At 36.5% G+C, this 22,089-nt stretch overlaps 4 protein-coding genes across 4 annotated transcripts; 3 read left to right on the top strand and 1 right to left on the bottom strand.

The window, feature by feature from the left end:
* Nucleotides 1-231: 231 nt before the first annotated feature.
* On the top strand, nucleotides 232-2,543 carry LOC109082152 (phenazine biosynthesis-like domain-containing protein). Its single transcript, XM_042736842.1, has 9 exons — nucleotides 232-414; nucleotides 543-639; nucleotides 808-906; nucleotides 990-1,099; nucleotides 1,219-1,248; nucleotides 1,331-1,419; nucleotides 1,683-1,858; nucleotides 2,055-2,117; nucleotides 2,270-2,543. Exons 1-9 carry the CDS (start codon nucleotides 331-333, stop codon nucleotides 2,380-2,382), a joined length of 861 nt encoding a protein of 286 aa, XP_042592776.1. The 5' UTR covers nucleotides 232-330; the 3' UTR covers nucleotides 2,383-2,543.
* A 1,712-nt stretch (nucleotides 2,544-4,255) lies between these two features.
* On the top strand, nucleotides 4,256-6,385 carry LOC109094130 (phenazine biosynthesis-like domain-containing protein). The gene is made up of 9 exons (XM_042736843.1): nucleotides 4,256-4,440; nucleotides 4,569-4,665; nucleotides 4,816-4,914; nucleotides 4,999-5,108; nucleotides 5,218-5,247; nucleotides 5,335-5,423; nucleotides 5,577-5,752; nucleotides 5,873-5,935; nucleotides 6,126-6,385. The coding sequence occupies exons 1-9, from the start codon at nucleotides 4,357-4,359 to the stop codon at nucleotides 6,236-6,238; spliced, it is 861 nt and encodes a 286-aa protein (XP_042592777.1). The 5' UTR covers nucleotides 4,256-4,356; the 3' UTR covers nucleotides 6,239-6,385.
* A 475-nt stretch (nucleotides 6,386-6,860) lies between these two features.
* On the bottom strand, nucleotides 6,861-18,861 carry LOC109100439 (DNA replication ATP-dependent helicase/nuclease DNA2-like). The gene is given in 24 exon segments (XM_042736845.1): nucleotides 6,861-7,195; nucleotides 7,361-7,507; nucleotides 7,655-7,837; nucleotides 7,933-8,022; nucleotides 8,133-8,340; nucleotides 10,448-10,537; nucleotides 10,689-10,882; nucleotides 11,391-11,612; nucleotides 11,805-11,914; nucleotides 12,044-12,153; nucleotides 12,305-12,421; nucleotides 12,525-12,755; nucleotides 13,019-13,210; nucleotides 13,316-13,472; nucleotides 14,028-14,145; nucleotides 14,239-14,467; nucleotides 14,565-14,696; nucleotides 14,853-15,001; nucleotides 15,678-15,861; nucleotides 15,961-16,074; nucleotides 16,077-16,088; nucleotides 16,382-17,292; nucleotides 18,333-18,380; nucleotides 18,503-18,861. Coding segments are annotated over 24 exon segments (4,032 nt in total). The 5' UTR covers nucleotides 18,533-18,861; the 3' UTR covers nucleotides 6,861-7,141.
* An 839-nt stretch (nucleotides 18,862-19,700) lies between these two features.
* LOC109100440 (E3 ubiquitin/ISG15 ligase TRIM25-like) lies at nucleotides 19,701-21,976 on the top strand. The gene is made up of 5 exons (XM_042736121.1): nucleotides 19,701-20,285; nucleotides 20,738-20,833; nucleotides 21,002-21,235; nucleotides 21,330-21,352; nucleotides 21,801-21,976. The coding sequence occupies exons 1-5, from the start codon at nucleotides 19,701-19,703 to the stop codon at nucleotides 21,841-21,843; spliced, it is 981 nt and encodes a 326-aa protein (XP_042592055.1). The 3' UTR covers nucleotides 21,844-21,976.
* Nucleotides 21,977-22,089: the final 113 nt, after the last annotated feature.

Here is a 22,089-nt window from a genome sequence, read left to right as displayed (position 1 = left end):
TGTCAAGACGTTTAACTCTCTGGATATCATCAGTTACTTTAACAAACTGTCAGCTTGTGCCATCTAGAGTTACATGACTGAACTATATGTATGTATATACACACACACACATACATATATATATAGGTAAAAACCTTCTCACTGAATGTGTTAATAACTTAATGGAAATAAGTCAGCCTAAAAAGACATTTCGAAATCTTGAGTCTGTACCTTTAAAGTTAAAGTGAGCTGCTATGTCATTCGGGTCAAAGTCTAACTTGATCTCAAATACAGCTCTTAAAATACTTAAAAGGTACAAGAAAAAACCCTAGAGCTGAAGAGCTGTAATCAATGGAAATTCCAGTATTTACTGTTGATGCTTTTACCAATGTGCCTTTTAAAGGTAATCCTGCTGCAGTATGTCTCATAGAGAATGTAAGTATTACACTACATAAGACAGTCTTCTATATATGTTATCTACATGATGTATAGATCATTTATTCAAAATCTAAATGTACTAGCACTGTATAATATTATAAAATGTTTCTCTGTAATACAATTAGGAGCTTCGAGATGATCTTTATCAGAGCATTGCTGCTGAGATGAATTTATCAGAGACTGCTTTCATCACAAAACGGAATTCTATGGATTTTTCTTCAGGTGTGATTAACATATGTCTGCTTTAGTACTTATACGTACCTTTTAGTATCTACAATAGTTCCACTTGGTGGAAAGCTATTTCCTTTTTTAATACACACACACAAAAAAAAAAAAAAAGAAAAAAAAAAACTCTTTGATTTGTTGTTAAATTATTTTATATATCTTAAGGTGCAAGGTTTGGATTACGCTGGTTTACTCCCACATGTGAGGTCCCACTTTGTGGACATGCAACCCTGGCCTCAGCAGCAGTGCTCTTTTACATGAAAAGTAAGAAGCACTTTTTCTTACATTAATATTTAACCAAAGACAATGGACTGTGACTATTCTAAAAGCACAATATCATCACACAGAAAATGTCAACCCTGTACTGGTGTTTGAGACGTTGAGTGGGGAGCTTTATGTCCGTCAGCATGAAGAATCTCTAATAATGGACTTTCCCTTAAACAAACCAAACCCCCAGGTATGACCAAAACACACCTCGTGGATGCTTTCTTCAACGAAATTCATGAAGTTTCTCGTGATTAATCAAGTAGTGCTTTTTGGTCTGAATTTAGCGAGTTTTGTATGCTTTATTTGCAGGATCAACATGAAATCAAGGATCTTTTGAAAGTAAGTTAGCCAGTGAGTAATTTAACATTATGTTAGGTTTTTAAAATGACAAAGAAATACAAACTTTTATGTGGATTTTCAGGCTGTAGTAGGAGATGTACCCATTCAGGATGTGTGCTACAATCCAACCACAAGGAACCTGATCATTTGTCTTGCTGACACATGTGACAGGTATTGCTGGACATCCTGAGGCATTTCTAATAATAACAAGGAAGAAAATTATATTAAGAATAGTCTTGTATTTGTGTGTATTAAAAAATATGAAAAATTTCAAGAGACAGAAGCAAATTTTGTGGCAAGTACATTTAAAACTTTTTTAAAAGCAGCAGTCAAGAGACAACAATTAATAGTATGTTAGTAATACTGTCCAAAATGGCAGTTTATTTTTGTATCTAGATTATCATGCAAGGTTGTTGACTGTTTGTTGTTGGCAGATCTGAACTTACATCTTTGAAGCCTGAAGCAGAAGCCCTGCTGAAAAATGAATATACTGGGAAAATGAATGGTGTCATTGTTACAATGAAGGGAGATTCAACTGCACAACCTGGATATGACTTCTATTCCCGTTACTTTGCACCTTGGTTAGGGGTGCTTGAAGATCCGGTCTGTGGTGAGCTGAAATGATCACATAATTCTCAAAATGCAGCAACCTACAATAAATGAGGAGAAATATGTAGAAGCTTCCTCATGTGAATGTAAAGCCATGAATTCAAGTAGGTTAGAAATGGAAATGCACAATTATAGTCACCATACATTTCATATGAATTCTCTTCATGCTTTAAAAGACTAATAATAATTTCTCAAAGGGTCTGCGCATACAGTTCTTGCTGCTTACTGGTCTGAAAAGCTGAACAAAAAGAAAATGTTGGGTAAAAGCTTTTTCTTTCTTTTTTTCCCCCCTTCACTAAAGAATCAAATGACCCATTAGTTCACATGAATGATTTAATTAAATAGTTTTCTCAAAAAACCTAAAAAAGTAAAATGCACAATAAAGTTCTGTTCTCTCCTATTTGTTTCCCAGCATACCAGTGCTCCAGTCGTGGGGGAGAGTTAGGGCTGGAGATCAGGGACGATGGTCGACTTAACATCATTGGTCGGGCACAGACCGTTCTCCAGGGAACTCTTAAAATCTAGACAACCTGCAAAACCTTCTCACTGAATGTGTTAATAGCTTAATGGAAATAAGTCCATTTTCTTTCTTAAAGATCTGCAAACTGATGTTTCGTTCACTGAATGGACAAATGTGGTTACTTGCATGCCAAAATAAAATAAAAAATATTTTGTTTTTAAAAGTCTGTAGATCTCAATGGATGTTTTATACATATTATTGCAGAATATTAATAAAATAGTCTATTTTACAGTCATATGGAGAAACTGAAGCGAGAGATCATATATTTCCAAGAAAATACCAATAGATAAAAATGCAACAAACAACAACACTGCAACTGGTTTAGTGTAGAAAATATATATATATAACAGTCAAAAGTTTGGGGTCAGTAAGACATGAAATGTTTTTTAAAGAAGTCTCTTATGCTCATTAAGGCTGCATTTATTTGATCAAAAATACAGAAAAAAAAACAGTAATCTTGCAAAATGCTATTACAATATAAAATAATGGTTTCTATTTGAATATCCTTTAAAATATAATTTATTTCTGTAATGCAAAGCTGAATTTCCATCAGCCATTAGTCCAGTATAAAGTGTCACATGATCCTTCAGAAATCATTCTAATATGCTGATTTATTATTAGAATTATCAATGTTGGCAACAGTTGTGCTGCCAAATATTTTTTTGGAAACTGCAGTACTTTTTTCAGGATTATTCGATGAATAAAAAGTTAAAAAGAACAGCATTTATTCAAAATATAAATATTTTCTAACAATATAAATATTTGCTATTACTTCTTAACAATTTAACACATCCTTGCTGAATAAAAGTTTTAATTTCTTTCACACACACACACAAACAAAAAAAGAAAGAATACATTTTTACTGATCCCAATCTTTTGAACTGTAGTGTATTATTGTTAGAAAATATTTATATTTCAAATAAATGCTCTTCTTTTTATCATTTTATTAATCAAAGAATCCAGAAAAAAGAACTGTTACCAACATTGATAATTCTAATAATAAATCAGCATATTAGAATGATTTCTTAAGGATCATGTGACACTTTAAACTGGAGTAATGGCTGATGGAAATTCAGCTTTGCATCACAGAAATAAATTATATTTTGAAGGATATTCAAATAGAAACCATTATTTTATATTGTAATAACATTTTGCAATATTACTTTTTTTGATCAAATAAATGAAGCCTTGATGAGCAAAGGGATTTCTTTAAAAAACATTAAAAATATACGGTAGTGTATGTGTGTATATATATAGTAATAATAATAATAATTCCTTACATTTATATAGTGCTTTTAGGCAGCTCTTTACATTGTGAGGAGGGGAATCTCCTCATCCACCACCAGTGTGCAGCATCCACCTGGATGATGCGATGGCAGGCATAGCGCGCCAGAACACCCACCACACACCAGTTTATTGGTGGAGAGGAGACAGAGTGATGAAGCTAATCAGAATATGGGGATTGTTAGAAGGGCATGATGGTCAGAGGCCATTGGACAAATTTGGCCAGGACACCAGGGTCACACTCCTACTCTTTTTTGAAGGACATCCTGGGATTTTTAATGACCACAGAGAGACAGGACCTCGCTGTAACGTCTCATCTGAAGCATAGTGCTTTTTTACAGTATAGTGTCCCCAACACTACTGGGGCGCTAGGAACCACACAGACCACAGGGTGAGCACCCCCTGCTGGCCTCCCTAGCACCTCTTCCAGCAGCACCTGGTTTTCCAAGGTGGTCTCCCATCCCATTTAAGTAATACCATTACCATTATTATCTCTTTCACTCTGTTTTACAGATCACATCACAGTAAAAACTAAAGTCAGTCTAAAAAGACATTTCGAAATCTTGAGTCTGTACCTTTAAAGTTAAAGTGAGCTGCTATGTCATTCGGGTCAAAGTCTAACTTGATCTCAAATACAGCTCTAAAAATACTTAAAAGGTGCAAGAAAAAACCCTAGAGCTGAAGAGCTGTAATCAATGGAAATTCCAGTATTTACTGTTGATGCTTTTACCAATGTGCCTTTTAAAGGTAATCCTGCTGCAGTATGTCTCATAGAGAATGTAAGTATTACACTACATAAGACAGTCTTCTATATATGTTATCTACACGGTGTATAGATCATTTATTCAAAATCTAAATGTGCTAGCACTGTATAATATTATAAAATGTTTCTCTGTAAAACATTTAGGAGCTACGAGATGATCTTTATCAGAGCATTGCTGCTGAGATGAATTTATCAGAGACTGCTTTCATCACAAAACGGAATTCTATGGATTTTTCTTCAGGTGTGATTAACATATGTCTGCTTTAGTACTTATACGTACCTTTTAGCATCTACAATAGTTCCACTTGGTGGAAAGCTATTTCTTTTTTTAATATATATACACATACACACTCTTTGATTTGTTGTAAAATTATTTGATGTATTTTGAAAGGTGCAAGGTTTGCATTACGCTGGTTTTCCCCCCAAAATGAGGTCCCACTTTGTGGACATGCAACCCTGGCCTCAGCAGCAGTGCTCTTTTACATGAAAAGTATAGAAGCACTTTTTCTTACATTAATATTTAACTAAAGACAATGGACTGTGACTATTCTAAAAGCACAATATCATCACACAGAAAATGCCAACCCTGTACTGGTGTTTGAGACTTTGAGTGGGGAGCTTTATGTCCGTCAGCATGAAGAATCTCTAATAATGGACTTTCCCTTAAACAAACCAAACCCCCAGGTATGACCAAAACACACCTCGTGGGTGCTTTCTTCAACAAAATTCATATAGTCTCTCATGATTAATCTAGTTGTCTAAATTTATTAAGCTTTATATGCATGTTTTGCAGGACCAACATGAAATCAAGGATCTTTTAAAGGTAAGACTGCCGTGTGCTAATTTTTAGTATGACAAGTAGAAACTAGCATTTATTTTTATTTGGTTTCATTTTGTTTTAAATTTTCAGGCTGCTGTAGGAAACTTACCCATTCAGGATGTGTGTTACAGTCCAACCACAAAGAAACTGATGGTTCGTCTGGCTGACACTTGTGACAGGTATGCTGCTGGACTTTTACAGGTACATTAAAAAAAAAAAAAGAAGATTTTAGTACAACATTCAGTCAGAGAAAAAATAATTGTCTATATACTACCTATTTACAGTGGTATTTTCCCTTTCATTCTGCAGTGTTAACTCTTAATTGTTGGCAGGTCTGAACTTGTGTCTTTGAGGCCAGAGGCAGAGTCTCTTCTGAGAAATGAAACCACTGGTAAGATTAAAAGTCTTATCATTACACTGAAAGGAGCAGAGAGCACTCAGTCTGGATATGACTTTTACTCCCGTGTCTTCGCCCCATGGGTTGGGGTCCCGGAAGATCCGGTCACTGGTGAGAAGAACATTTAAAAGCTGTTTGAAGTGTGTATCATGTAAACTGAAACCATTTACATACAGAGTAATCAATGCTCACTGGCAATCAAAGCATCATAATACAACTTCATTTCTAAAGGGTCTGCACATACAGTCCTTGCTGGCTACTGGTCTGAAAAGCTGAAGAAAAAGAAAATGTTGGGTAAGGCCTCCTTATCCTTCCCTGCATCATGCCATCATACACACTGGAATAAAAGACATTATGTTAACATGATAAAATAAACAAGTTTAAAAGCAAATGTGTAAGGATGAGCAACATAGGTTCTGATGACATGAACAAAGGCTCTTGGCTCAGAATAAAGCATTCATCTCTGCAATATTTGTTTTTGCAGCTTACCAGTGCTCCAGTCGAGGAGGCGAGGTAAAGCTGGAGATAAGAAATGATGGTAGACTGGACATCATTGGTCAGGCACAGATCATTCTTCAGGGAACTCTTAAAATCTAGACAAACTCAGAGGTGTAAAGTATTTGAGTAAATGTAATTACTGTTCTTGCGTATCTTTTCAGATGCTTTGTAGTTTTACTATCAAAGGTATTAGCAACTTTTACTCTCTACTTCACTATTTTTCTGAATAAATGTCTGTACTCTTTACTCGACTACATTTGAAATGTGTCTCGCAGTTATACACTTTACATTTAAGTCCTATATCTTATGACCCTTATGCAAACAAACTTGTTAACAAGGCTACATTACGTAAATGCGAGCTGCTTAGCTTATCACAGGTGTTTTACATGAGATGAGGACATGATGAGGACTGCAGCCAGCAATGAGGCCGGACCCAGCACATGCAGTGCAAGAAGGCTTTGACTTTTTAATTTTACTTAACATTATTTTATCTATCAGTGAAGAGACCTTTTTAGAGGATGTTGTTGTTGTTTTGCAATTTTGAGGCGCTCAGTTTTATTTTGGTTTTAAAAAAAAAAAATGCGATTGCTCCTCACAAATCAACTCTTTCTTGTTTTTGTTACATGTTCATTCAAAGAGAAAGTCAAAGAGAATGTAATATTTGTTGCAATTTTTATTAAACAAAACTTTATAAATTCGTACAAATATATATAAAAAACACATACACAAAACACTTACATGGATAAAACTTGAATGAATTTAAAAGTATGCAACATGAGGTAGGAATGAATTGAGTAAAGAAACTCATGAGTGTAATTATGTACTAGGGCCTGTCAGCAGTGATTTATTATTTAACTTAACATCTATTATTAAAACAAAATAAAAGTAGTCTATAGTCATCTGAAGCTTATGTATACCATTTCACTTAAATTTTCTTCAAGTAAAAGTTTCACAGCATTATCTTTGACATACACTATGGATCAGAAGAGGTTTTTGTTTTTATCACAAGTGGATTCTGGGTAGTGCCTCATGGGCAGCAGCAGGCAGCTGGAAGATGTGACTTAAATTAAGGAGAAATTCAAAAATTTTGTTTCACTAAAAAAAGTTATTAATAATTTATTACAGACTTTATTAACTTATTTCAATGACAGAGTGATAAAAAAAAATCCCTGAATTACCTTCAATAAGATTTTCATACATAAACACAGTTGTAAAGGATATCATATCTTCCTGTTGAAGATGGCAGAGAAGTTTCTCTAGTGGTGCGTACCGGCGAAGGGTGGGCGCTGAGCCTAGCATGAGGAGCTTGTGTTTGGCTCTAGTGATGGCCACATTCAGCCTGCGCCAGTCTTGGAGCAACTCACCCAGCTGTAAAATGATTTTACACATAAAATAATGTAAAAATAGAGCACATAATGACCCATGCATCATATACTCGATCACCGCAATGAACGGTTATTTGGCTTAAATGTTAAATATTTAGTTTGTTTAAATTCAGGGGGGAAGGCCACTTACGTTGCCTTCAGGATTGCTTCGAACAAAGGACACAATGATGACGCTCTTGTCACGTCCTTGGTATTTGTCCACAGTGTTGACTTCCAGAGCTTTATAGGCATCTCCCTGGAGCAGACTGGAGATGGCTTTTAGCTGTTGTCGATATGGAGCAATGACCCCAATATCAGACGCTCTGCATCCAGCCTACAACACATTTTAAATTAAATATAATTTCAAGTATTACAGGAAAAAACAAAAACAGATTTCTGCATATTTCACAACAAATGGTATGTTCGGACCTTGAGCAGCAGAGTGACAATGGCTTGTACCAATATGGCTTCCGTGTTGTTGCTGATACCACTTTTCTCCACCGTCTCAGGGGCGGGAACCTGAAGAAAGGTACAATACACAATGATAAAAACGTACAAAAAAACTAATTTAGGATTCTATAACAGGCCAAATGAGATGAAGACTAAGAAAAAAAGGCAGTCAGACTGACCTCAGATGTGTCCAGGAAACAGACAGGACTATTGGGCTCCAGTGCAGCCTGGACCCATGCGCTATGCTGTGGCTGACACACAAACAGGTCCAGTTCCTCCTCAACCTGAGCTCTACTGGGTAGCTGCAGCACTGCACTTGCCGTTCTCTCAGAGCCACACTCCAGTCGGCCCTCGTACATCAGAGCATTGCTCAGGGACATGATCGCACTGCAGGATGGAAAATGGCAAGTGTAAGAGCTGGAACTGCTGCTTTTGAATATTCTCAAATATGTATAGGAAAAATCACCTATTAGTATTTCACATGAGTTTTTAATGAATATTGAAGAGATATTTAATATTAAGGGGATACTCCACCCCAAAATGAAAATTTTCTGTATCATCCGTGCCACAAGGATGCACTGTTTCTGCGTGTATTTAGCTTTGATTTGAAAGAAATAAGAGGATCCTTGTGGCACGGATGATACAGAAGAGCATACGCAGCATACAGTGATATGGAGAGACACAGAGGAGACTGTTGACAAAGGAATTGTTGAATAAAGTCATTTTTGTTTTCTTCACTTACGAAAAGTGTTCCCGTCGCTTCATATGACCCAGATTACATGTCCGATAGCAGATGGCGTATTCTAACGATGACTTTCATACCTTTTATGGACCTTGACACTGTTACTTACTTGCAGTCGATGGGACAGTCACAGGCCTCACGGTTTTCATCCAAAATATCTTAAATTGTGTTCCAAAAGATGAACGAAGCCTTTACGGGTTTGGAACGACATGGGGGTAAGTGATTAATGACAAAATTTTCATTTTGGGGTGGAGTATCCCTTTAAAGGGGTAGTTCATCCAAAAATGAAAATTGTTATCCCAAACTCGTAAGACCTTCGTTCTTTTTCAGAACACAAATTACGATATTTCTGATGAAATCCGAGAGCTCTCTGACCCTGAATAGACAGCAATGCAAATATCACGTTTAAGGCCCAGAAGGACATTGATGAAATAGTCCATGTGACATAAGTGATTCAACTGTAATTTTATGAAGCTTGTGTCAGTCTTCACCTCGCATTCACTAAAGTACCACAACGCATGCGTGTGGTGCTGCTGATGCAGGAGCCAGCGTTCTAAGTCATAGAACCCGGATGTGCTGCAGCTTGTTTTTAATCAGAGGAATGCACATGCATGCATTGTGGTACTGTTGTGAACGTGTGTCGAAGTCTGACATAGAAGAGAAAAAAAATTGTTGAATAAAGTTATTTTTGTTTTCTTTACACACAAAAGGTGTTCTAATAGCTTCATAAAATTATGGTCGAACAACTGATGTCACATGGACTATTTTAACGATGTCCTTACTATCTTTCAGGACCTTGAATGTGGTAGTTGTGTTGCTGTCTATGCAAGGTCAGAAAGTTCTCGGATTTCATCATCTTCTGGGGGTGAGAAATTAATGACAGAATTGTCATTTTTGGGTGAACTATCCCTTTAAAGTTTTAGTCTAAATTTTTAACTCCTTATCCACTTTTTTTCTTCCTGTAAAAATGGGAACGGCCATTTGTAAATTCTATGGGTCTGGCTTTTGGTCTCATCCGCATCCAGCTACTTTTAGCTGTACAAAACAGTTTGTTTTGCTGCTTGATATTGAAAATGGGTGTCTTAACATCTTATTTTAATGTATTATCTTAAAGGTGTTATATGTAGGATTGACACTGAGTGGTTGAACTAAGTATTGCAGTCCAAATTCAAAATATTGGAGATGTTTTTTTCACCCGGTCCCTCCTCCTCAGACTTGACGCACACGCAGGTTGCCAGATTGATGACACAAACAGGAACGAGTGCATTTGACGATGAATGCAATGAAATATGCTGTGTTTTCCACCAACTGGCAAACAGGGGTGCCGAAATACAATTGGGTAAACTGGCAGTGGGCACGTTTCAAAGCTTGACATTCCGGCCCGGAACGCACATTTTCAAAGGAGAATAACTGGTAGCATTGTTTTTCAGATAAACAAGTATGTTAACTTGTTTCTTAAATATCTGCAAACATATTATGGTACTTTTATGCTTTAGTAGAGTCAAAAACTTACATACAGCACCTTTAATAATGAACACACTGGTTTGTAGTGCAAACAGTTTTATCGTTTATGGCACGTTATTCTTTTCATTATTTCCCTATAGCTGCTAATAAACCGTAAGTCTTTCCCATAGGCTTAGTTCCGCGTTGAAAAAAAAGTTGGATATCAAATTCGACTTATTTATTGTTTTTTATTTCCATTTAACAATCGTATACATCTTAGTCTGAGTGTTTGACTGGTGTAATACCCACCTGTTCATTCGGTACTGCACATTCAGCTGAACAACTGCATCACTATGGTGCTCCAGACGTTTGAACAAACTCTCATCCATGCCCAGTGTTCTGTGTAAAAATTGGAGCAATGGGGGCGGGGGGCAAATTTATGGGATGAGGTATAATAATATTGTGATAGTGTTACTGCTGTATTCAGAGGCTCAACATGACAAGCTTCATGAAACATGACAAGTTTTGAATGAGTATAGAAGTGTACTACCTGGCTTCAGCATTCTGTACAATCGGAGGAAGTTGTTGGTGGTCTCCCACCAGGACAAAGCGCTGGGCGTAGAAGAGCGGACCCAAACATACAGGTTGACTGATCTGAGATGCCTCATCTACGATGCAGAAGTCAAAGCGTCTGCGGCTGAATATCGGGTGCTTGACACCCATACAGGTGGTGGCCACAATCAGCTACAATGAAAATGGAGTAAGCTTTACAAAACTATTCGTATTTTTAAAATGTAGAGCAATCAATCAGAGATTGAACATTATCACTTACATGTCATATTCGTTACAGTTCAAAAGTTTGGGGTCAGAAAGAAATCAGAACTTTTATGATCAAAAGTGACAGTAAAGATATATGCAGCATAACCCTTCAACATTAATAATAAAAAAAGATTCTTAAGCACCAAATCAGCATATTGGAATTACTTCTGAAGGATCATGTGACACTAAAGACTGCAGTAATGACTGCTGAAAATTTATCTTTAACATCACAAGAATAAAAATAAATATATAACATTCTTTTAAATTTTAACAATATTTCACAATATTACTGTTTTACTGTATTTTTGATCAAATATATGCAGCCATGGTGAACATAAGAGACTTCTTTCAAAAAGCATTAAAGACTCGAAACTTTTGAATAACAGTGCATTTGTTTTAATATGATATGATTAAGTATTTTAATATATCTTACTTCTTTGTTATACAGTTGTTCCAGGTCTTCTAGTGTTTGGATGCCTTTGGCCCGACATGACTCCTCCGTGAAGGGCAGGATGTCATGGTGCACTTTTTGAGAACGACCCAGTCGCAGGAAGCCAATCTTAAACCTCTTTAGTTTCAGGAGGATGTTGTCCACAGCAGAGTGGGTGTAGCTAGTCAGAAGTACACTGAAGCCACAAGCATGGAGTATACGCACCTGTAAAACAAGGAAGTGTGAAATTCATGTCAGATTAATATTCCTCTGTATATAGAAACCAGAAGCAAAAACTATTTCACTTCACAGGTCAGAAAGAGGGTAAAAAAAAAGGAATAAACACAAAATTATGACAAGAAACTGAATACAGTTGTCCTAAAACTCAACTGGTTTTTAAAATGATTTAGTTCTTACCAGTGTACAGATGGTGGTAGTTTTCCCAGTACCTGGCATTCCCACAATAAGCGTGTAGTCTTTGGATAGTAGCACTTTTTTCATGGCTTGTTTCTGGGGTTTGTTGAGTCCTAAATGGCAACATGATTAAAACTCATCAATTAGGAACAGAGAAGTTCTGTTATTCAAAGAACACATCAAGGGCTTGTTTTAAAGCACCTCACTGCAGAAAGAGTAAGATTGTTATCAGGAGAAGGCACCTTTCAGAATGTTGGCCACAGTGTCCTTGGCGTCTCGTGGCAAAACACTGCTGAGGCTGTCAATGAACTGGGGAGGCCTGAATTCCACAATCAGCTCCCTCAGTCTTTCACTGCAGAAAAAGAGACATTTTAGCTTTTATATATATATATATATATATATATATATATATATATATATATATATATATATATATATATATATATATATAAAATATATATATATATATAAACAATTAACAAAAAGAAAAAGTATAATAAGACCTGGTTGGAGTGTTTTCCATTAACATAGACAGGTTTCCTAAATGGGTGCCAAGACCGCCTGCACCTTCATCCTGGTCCAGTCGGAAAACTGTGTTTGAAGAATACTTGGAAAGGTTTCTGGAAATGATATGAATGTTTAATTAAGCTTTGAAGTACCCTTGAACATTTCAGATTCAGTAATATTAAACAGCATAATGAAAAGTATCTGCAAGAGACTTACTTGTCCAAAGAGCAAGTCACTCCACTGACAGTTATTTCTGTGACATATCCCGTGGCTAGGCCTATAAGCACCAAATCCTGATCACTGACCACAATCCTGTCGCCCACTATCAGCCCAGTCAGCGTCTGATCGCTCTCCTTCCTCACAAAGCTGTGCTTATATACACCATCAGAGAGGATGCTGACGTCTCCAGCTAAGTGCATGTTAGCCACGCAGCCACCACTTTTCTCCCTGAACAACAGGGATGAACAGGGATGCAACAGAAACATTCATTAAGGCAACAAGCATTCAATTAAACACTGTTAATGTCTTTATTTTTGGTGAAACTGTCTCACAAAGGAGGGACAAAAATCTCTAGACATTACAAATATCGTCATTTGTTTTTCGAAGTTGAACAGAAGTCTTCTGTATGGGTTTGGAATGACATGAGGGGGAGTAAATGATGGGTGAATAACACAATGTACAGTAAAAGTAATATTTTATAAAACACCCACCTCTGCTGGGCAGTCTGAAGCCAGATATTGCGTCGACCTGCTTTGTTCTCCATGGTGAGAGCCTCCAGCGTGCAGAGCAGCAACCAGTGGCTGAAGTACTGGAGGTGCACATGGCTGAGGTGCTCTCTCTCTGACTGCACAAAGGGCTGTGGATCTTCACTACAGTTCTCCATGGGATCTCTCTCTACAGCTCTATACAAAGTGATGCATTGCAGCTGAAGCTCAGTGGAATTACAAAACTCTGTTTGAAGTTGTAATGACAGATGATGCACGAAGAGAGAGAGAAAAAAACAGTACCTGTTGTAAACTGCACAGTTCCTTTTCTGAGGACAGTACTTGCATGCCTGCTGGTCAGATACAATGGCAGGCAATGGGGCCATTTGACTTCTTCCATTCACCTTAATAAGGTTGTTTCCGATGTGATGGGCCAATGAGTTTCTTATTTTAATCAGCTCTGTGATAGAAGAAAATATTAATCAGTACAGTTATAACCAGGATGTAAGCCTATCTTAGATTTCAACGTTACTTTGTTGTGAATTCAAGTAAATTGGCTCTTGTTTGCAACATTTGTATGAAACTACATGATTCAAAGGGATAGTACACCCAACAATATAAATTCTGTCATTCATTACTCACCCTCATGACACTCCCAACTGATAAGCCATTTGAGTCATTTTTGAACACAAGTGAAGATATTTTTGATGAAACCTAAGGTATTTCTGTCTCTCTGCTGTCAACTACCTCAAATGTTTCATTCTTCAAAAAGTTCAGAAAAACATTTTAAAAGTAATCGATATGAATCAAGCAGCTTGATCCAAGGCAGATATAGTTTAGGCTTTTATTCGCATATACATAATAAAGATTGTGGTGACCGAAATCTCTCAGATTCCATTAAAATACCTTAACTTGTGTTTTGAAGATATATGAACTGAATGACATGAGGGTAAGCAAACGATGACAGAATTTCTTTTTGGTGAACTATACATTTAAAGAAATCAAACAATCTAACCTCTTCTGTCCATGTGGTTGCCCACAACAGGATGTAGACTGCCAGTCTTCAAGTAGACAAGGAAACCTGCCTCTGGATCACAACGTCTAGCTGAGCTCATCAATGTGTACAGAATAACCTTAATAAAATTCAAATAATAAGTGATATTCAGTAGTGACACAAATAGTAATATATTTAACATGTGACATATCTACACAGCTGCGTTTTGTACCTGACTGCGATGCTCAATGGAGTTGGACTCCTTGCCGGTTTTCAGCTCCAGTGGCACAATCCTCTCTGTGGGCTTTCTGCCTCTCCGATGAATCCTAACTCCAGCTGTGACATCTATCTTCCCCTTCAGGCCAAAATGTGGACACCACATGTTCTCTTCAATGTCTACATAATCTGTGACTGTCACGCTACAGGTGGCATCTTGCGTGCTCAGAGCCCCGTCGCTAGGGCTGATAGTTACACAAACCATTACATTTATTCATAATATTAAACTGAACCCACCATGTTCTCAATCTTCTTTAAATAAATACATATATATACACTCACAGTTTGAGAGTAAGCTGCTTTTGTCCAGCCTGTGGTGAAGTGTGGAGGTAGTGTTTTGACCACTCAGATAAAGAGGGAAGGTATTCTTCTACTTCCTGTTTCATGTCAGCTTGGGTCAGCTTTAGACTGTACCTAAACAAAGTAAGTAAAAGACAAGCACATAACAGATCTTTACTGCTGTCATCAAACACTGTATTTGAGGTCTAAGAAAACTAGAAAAAAAAAAAAACAGAAAGATATACAACTTATATGCCTCTAGAGGTGGAGATGTTACAAGATAGCTCTTACATTTGTCCGAGGTAGTTGGGGCTTCTTAGGGCCTCTGCAGCAAATGTCTGTATCCGCTCTGGGGAGAAATCTGAGGACATGGCTGCTTTTTGAAAGATATCATGAACTATGGTACCATTTAACATCTGCTTAGATCCACCATCAAATGCCTGTTTAAAAACCACACAAACATTTTCATTATTTTAAGCACTACAATTTTGACAGTAGAACAATTAAGAACACAGAAAGGTTTGCATCATCAATTAAGGGAAAGACATAAATGCTAAGTATTCTCCACTGTTGAAAACATTAATATGAGCAGTATACACTGTATGTACATTCTGCTTTTGATAGCTACAGGATATTGATATTTAATTGTGCATTCTCATTAATAGGCTGTGAAATATAATCTAGCAAATCTGAAAATTAATATTAATTTTCCATACCGTACATAATATATTACTACTCAAAAGTTTGAAGATTTTTTTATCTTATGCTCACCAAGGCTGCATTTATTTCAAAAATACTGTGGAAACAGCAATATTGTGAAATATTGGTACATTTTAATATAACTATTTTCTAGTTGAATATATTTTAAAAATTAATGTATTTCCTTGACAGCAAAGCTGAATTTTCAGCAGTTTCTTGGTGCTCAACAAACATTTCTTATTATTATCAATGATCAATGTAAACATATATTTTTGTTGTATTTTTGCATAGTATTTTTCCCAGGATTCGTTGATGAACAGATAGTTCTAGAAAGACTTTAATAAATTTACTGACCCCAACAACTTTGAATGACAGTGCATATGCTTATGCTTGAGTCACAACATTAAATTTCCACACCTTGAACATCTCTCCCAGCACCCCTCGCCTCATGCAGCGAATACTGTTGGCAATGCTGGTCCCCGATATCAGCAGGTCAGGCAGCAGAACCAGGAAACCAGAGTCTCTATCAATCGTCCACAAGCCAGAAACACACCTCCCTTCCAAGTGAATGACATCCCCAACGGCAACCGGAGTACTCTCCCTTTAGAAATGAGGTTGGAAAGTTCAAAAACAAAAAGACAATCAGAAAGAAAGAACTCTTTCAAAAGTATTTTTTCATATGCCAGGTAACATTTAGTACCAGCCATCTTTGAGAATACAGGTCTCTCTGGACTGTGTTGTCTTGGAGCAGGTGATGGTTAAGTGCTTCTCAGTGCAACTTCGTGATGAGGTGATATCCCGTACATCCAGTACCCACCTTTGTTTTTTCTAAAAATTCAAAGAAATCAGTTAAAAGCAGGGTTATTATTAACTTAATCTGTTAAAAAAAATGAAACACAAATGCAATATATTATTGTTAACAAACTAAATCTATTAAAAATGAAGCTGAAACTTACTGTATTTATATAGAAACATAAAAATAAAAGCAAGTTTGAAATATTAATGAAATCTATAATAGTATATGAATAATACTGGTTTTAATACACAAAAATCACCATACTATCAAATATTACTAAAGCTCACTTATGTGCACGTAGATAGGTTGAATAAATCATTCATACTCATGACTGAACTTCTTGGGTTTTGGCGCTTCCGGTTTTTGATCCATGCCATCATCAAACCAATCATCTATCAGATCAGTAAAATCATCTTCAAATGGGGCTGGCAAAGTTTTTCCATCAGCAATTTTGTCTTTCGCTTGCAGATCAGCAGTACTCAAGGGTCTCTTCTTAGTGATTGGACAGCTGAGAAAACTCTCTTTGTCTTCAGTAGATCCATTTTGTATCCATGAACTATAGGATATCACATGATCAAAATGATTCGTTCCAGAAACCGTACTCATGTCTATTTCTGGCTTCAGGTTTACAGCAAGTGAATTTTCTTTTTCACTAGTACTGAAGCTCAGATGTTGAGAGGGTTTTCTTGAGGGCTTTGTTTCTCCATTCATTTTCACACAAGACCCAGTTGCCAGTCGACTTCTCTCAAAACTGACAGACTCAGCTTTAATTTTTTTCTCAGGACTCTTTGAAAAAGCATTTCGATTGGCTCCTGGAGAGCTTGCGTCACAATCAGGTAGTTTCTGAAATTGCATGGTCCTGGACCGTTTGGCACTCTGGATGTTCTCTGAGCTGTGCAACAACCTCTTCACAGAGCCAGAGTGACTTAGGCCATTCTTAAGCTCAAAAGTTTCCTCTGACTCTGGACTGCTGTTTTTCTGTGGCTGCATCAGCTTACGTGCCATCAGGCTAGGTTTACCCCTGACACCTTTAGTATGTAGGCCACGGGAAACAGGCGAGCGGTTCTCATAGGAAGTGTCTGAAGGGTTCTCGCTCCTCAAACTGTCAGGCGTCTCTGGAACAGCAGAAGGGGTTGGAGAGCAGGGGACATTTTTATCCTCCACAAAACTAGTCTTCAGTGAAACAGGGAATCTTGTAATGCCAGCTGCAATTTTTTTAGGTGACTTTGGTGAAACCTGATAAAACAAAGGTGATGTTATGGTGTGAGGTGTGATGTCAATCTTATTTTTAACGTAAGAGCGGATGGCCATTTTTTACTTGAACATGCAAGTACTGATAACTTTTTTAATTGAATTTCAAAAATACAAAAAATTAAGAAGGTTCCAAAGACTTTTATTTAACAACATAAATCAATATAAGGATCAAGAGTAACTACATAAAAATAAATTGAATTACAATTAAAGGGCATCATAAACATATTAAATTAAACAAATTTTTTTTTTTATAAATTCAAATTAAATCATAAATGACATCCTCAGACCCCATTTACTTTCATTATTTGAAAAATAAAATACATATTACAGGTCATACAATCATAAATGTTTAGGACAATAGACCAATTTGGAGTAGCTGTCACGGTTACATCACTTGCAGCTGCGCACGCATTGTGGTGGCAGAAAAACACTGGTTTACTAAGAAGTAAAGGGAAACAGATAAAACTCATGGAATAAGAAAAAAATTCTTGTTCTGTGGACATCTGTGGATGTCAGAATCGGAATGCAAATCATTTTTACAGAATACTGTCATCAAAGATGCCATTTGAAGCTAAACGCAGATGTTTAAACAGACAGACTATAAATGAAATCTGCTAAGATTACTCTACTTTTAAAACATACATTTGATTTAAATAATAGGTCTACATAATATTCACAAACGCAGTTCATGTGGGACGTATTGTATTAGCCCTACAGTTACAGCATGAAATATTATTTAAACCTATTACTATTATGATTTTACATAAAATTTAGTTAATCTCACAATTCTGAATTTGTTTTACTCACAAATGCAAGTTTAATTGAAAACTGTCATGTTCTGCCACCAGATAGGCTCCGCCCACAAAACGTCATCATAAAATATTATATATATATATATATATGTGTGTGTGTGTGTGTGTGTGTGTGTGTGTAAATGAAGACAAAACTTCATTTTTTTTAGGTGAACTAAAGTTATACCTTTAAGAGCAACTAAAAGAGTTCAGTTAATTGTCTAATCTTACCTTTGAGACAAAAAAGGCAGAAATGTTTGACTGAACTCCAGTGACCATCTACAACAACAACCAAAAGTTAGTTAGTAACGTTCACAGCTGATAACATTTAACGTTACATCTTCATAGCAAGATTAGGCTGAAACAGAGCATCAGAGATGAATATGAAATAAGTTACTTACGGAAGATTTTCTGGATTTACACTTAATCATCGTACAGTAAGTAAATAAATAAATAATATTCGGAGAATCCAATAGCATAAAGCAGCTCTACTGATATTAATAAAGACAGCCACCGCCGCTTTTACGGTTCAAATGTAAATCGTCCAGAAGCAGATATGCTCCAGTAGCAACGATCATCCAAACTGTTCCCACATATGCTTTCACAGAAGATTAATAATAGAAGATTTCTTGCGTAAAAAAAACTCTTGCTGCATCCCTACAACGTAATCACTGCGATCTCAAAAATTCCCGCGTACAATCGTGAACGCCATCACAAACGTTTCTTCTTTGCTTTTTGTCTGCTGCATTTACGTCACCATTACTTACACACTGCCACCTAGCGTCAGTGAGATTATTGCTCGAGTTTGTAGTTGTTACAGTTTGAAAACAAATCTGCTTGTTTATTATTAACACTACGTTAGCTTCATATTATAAAAATTCAAACGAAAATGAGCAATTATACCGTTGTTTTCTGTCTAACAGAAAATAATTTTCTAGTTACCAAGACAACAAACACAAGCAATGCTAGATTTTCCCGCACATTTTTGAATGTCAACATGGTAAGCACGTTCTCTTTTATGTTCGTTTCAAACAATTGTTTATGCTTCTTTAAGCTGCTTTAAATTAACAAAAGAAAGACATGTCAGGTATAATAATTGTATATTTGGGCTTTAGAGTGGTTTACAGATGATTGTCATTAATACATGACAACGATTCGTTATGTAATGCATATTGTAATCCAAACCACAAAAAGTTTATATAACGTTACGGACTGTTTAATTCAGTACACAGTTATACATAAATTACAAAAACATAAATACTGATATAAAAAATGGTCTAAATGTGAAATTATGCTTAATAAAAGATGAAAGGAATGAGAATATTTGGGCTATATATATAAAAATTACATTTTTTGCATTTGTGTGCTTTTGGTGTAGTTTACTTCTATATTTGAGTTTAGACTTGAATAAAAAAGATGAATTTGAATATCACTGCATACGTTAGTTGGTTTGAAATATTTTTATATTGTTGTATTAGAAGACATGCACAGTTTATTGTAATTGAATACACTTATAACATAATGGCATTGAAATATGAACCTCATCTTTGAAATATTAATGCCGGGCCACCACACACAGACAGTAGAAGTTCTGCTGACATGGACGCTCGAGAAGAAGAACTAAAATGTCCTGTTTGTGTAGAGCCTTTCACAGATCCTGTACGCCTTCCATGTGGGCACAACTTCTGTCAAACCTGCATCCAAGTGGTCTGGAACATGGATGACCCAGAAACATCTAGAGAAGGGCCACTGTTCTGCCCGGAATGTCAAATCCTCCTTCCTCCTGACCTTGAGCTTGAGATCAGCGCAGATCTTCAAAGGAAAGTTCAGGATGCCTTTGCAAGAGCACCTCTGCTGGAAGAATCATCTCAAATGTCACCTTCTATTATCACGTGTGATCAGTGCATTGGGAAGACTGAGGTGGCTGTGAAGAGCTGCCTCACCTGCGATGCCTCTCTGTGCTCTGCTCACACCCTCCTGCACCAGCAGAGAGAGGCTTTAAGATGGCACTCTCTCATCGAAGTAACTGAAGACTTGATTTCCTTTAAGTGTAAGGAGCATGGGGAGGAGCTGAAACTCTTCTGTCAGGAGGACCAGATTGCTGTGTGTTGTCTGTGCATTGCAGTTGGTTCTCACAAAAACCATCAAGCTGTTACGCTGCAAGAGGCATGCACAGAGTTCAAGGTAGGATAGATTTAATTCATTAAATTTCAAATAATTTGTGTGAACAACATTATTTTGATAGATCGGTCTAGTAGTGATAGAAGTGTCCACAATCTATTGTTGGGAAAATCATTAAAAAATGAATAAAAAAAAAAATTATATTAATACAGTTTTTTATTAGAAGTGCCTATAGGCTATATATTTACATATTGTATATGCTTATATTTACATAATTTTAGTACAGATATGACATGCTCATATGTCATATGTAGTCATATGTCATATGTATTCAGGTAATTAATTTGGATTTTTTTAAAATAAATGAATAGATCTGGACAAAAAAAAAATTGACTCAATTACTTTTTTATTAGATAAATACTGTCAAATTACTTAATGGGCCATTATTATGTCTAAAAATTTTGTGGAAAGTAACAGTGTATTGAGAACTTATGGAAACATCTCTTGTTTTTTAGAAGGTGTTGAAGACCAACAAATCACTTCTTCTACAAAGGAAGCATTTAGCCAAGTCTGCTTTGCAAGATTTGGAGCCATTATTTTCAGAGGTGTTGGTGGGTATTTCAATATGAGTCATATACTAACCAATCAAACCAAATAAATTATTGTACACATCAAAATGAAGTTTATTGAATTTATTGCAGCAAGAGGTGTTCTGATATGCTGTGTTTTCTGATAGCTTGTAAGTTCATAAGGCTTTTTTGACATCTTGTGGTTTGCAGAAAAATGCAGAAGCATATAGAGTCAGAATAGTTGAGAAATACAGCCAGATAAAAGCCCACATCGAGGAGGATCAGAAGCTGATGTTGGCCATTCTGGAAACAGAAGAGATTTACACCAACAAGTGGCTGAGATGGAGGAGTGAGTCACTAAAGTGTCATGTTAAAGAGATTAATGCTGTCCTAAAATCAAGCCAAACTCTCCTCGAGGCAGAGAATGATGTCAGATTTCTCCAGGTGCATATTATAAGTTTATTTTTTAGTGCACATTTTCCTTTTGTCTTTTTCATCTGTATTCTTTCACTAAAAGAAAACAAAATTGATTTTACAGCATTTCAAAAAACATGGAATAGGGTGAGTTCTTTCTGTGTGGATTGAAATGGCCAATCTTTTTTTTTTCCCTAATTTTTAAAAGTTTTTTCTTTACTATGCCATGAGACCTTGGTACCAAAATAAATTTTTAACAGAATCCTTCATCATCGCTCTAGTTCCCAGGTGAAACCTCCAACACTGCACAAGATAAAAAAAGAAATTTAACAGAATCCTTCATCATCGCTCTAGTTCCCAGATGGAATTGCCACTTGTGTCTGTGACAGATCAAGAGTACAGCACACTAGACAAGATGAAGACAGTTGAACAGCTGATTAATAACTTAGATAAAGTTGTCTTTCAGAACACTCAGCGGCTGTGGTCTAGTAAGTGTGATGTTTCAATGCACAATGATAAAAGACATAATTAGACTCACATGGACTTAACAATAATCCTACCTTATAATGTAACGTATCATTTTTTTCACCTGCAGGTCTCAGAGCAATAAGTTTGGACCCAGAAACAGCACACCCTGAGTTGGAGGTGTCAGCAGACAGGCTGGAGGTACACTGGAGTAAGAAACCAACCCCAGAGAGGAAACGGAAAACAAACATCAGCTCTCAGTACAGTGTCCGGGCCAAGGAGAGATTCTGCAGCGGCTCCCATTACTGGGAAGTGGCCGTTTGGAAGAAACCCTTCTGGTTGATTGGTCTGTCATATGGGTCAGCTACTGGAGATCAGGATTCAGAGCCCTGCAACGGTGACTTTAACAATGCATTCTG

This window comes from Cyprinus carpio, chromosome B13 (assembly GCF_018340385.1).
Source record: "Cyprinus carpio isolate SPL01 chromosome B13, ASM1834038v1, whole genome shotgun sequence".
Classification (NCBI taxonomy): Eukaryota; Metazoa; Chordata; class Actinopteri; order Cypriniformes; family Cyprinidae; genus Cyprinus; species Cyprinus carpio.
This window is presented reverse-complemented; position numbering and strand designations above follow the sequence as displayed.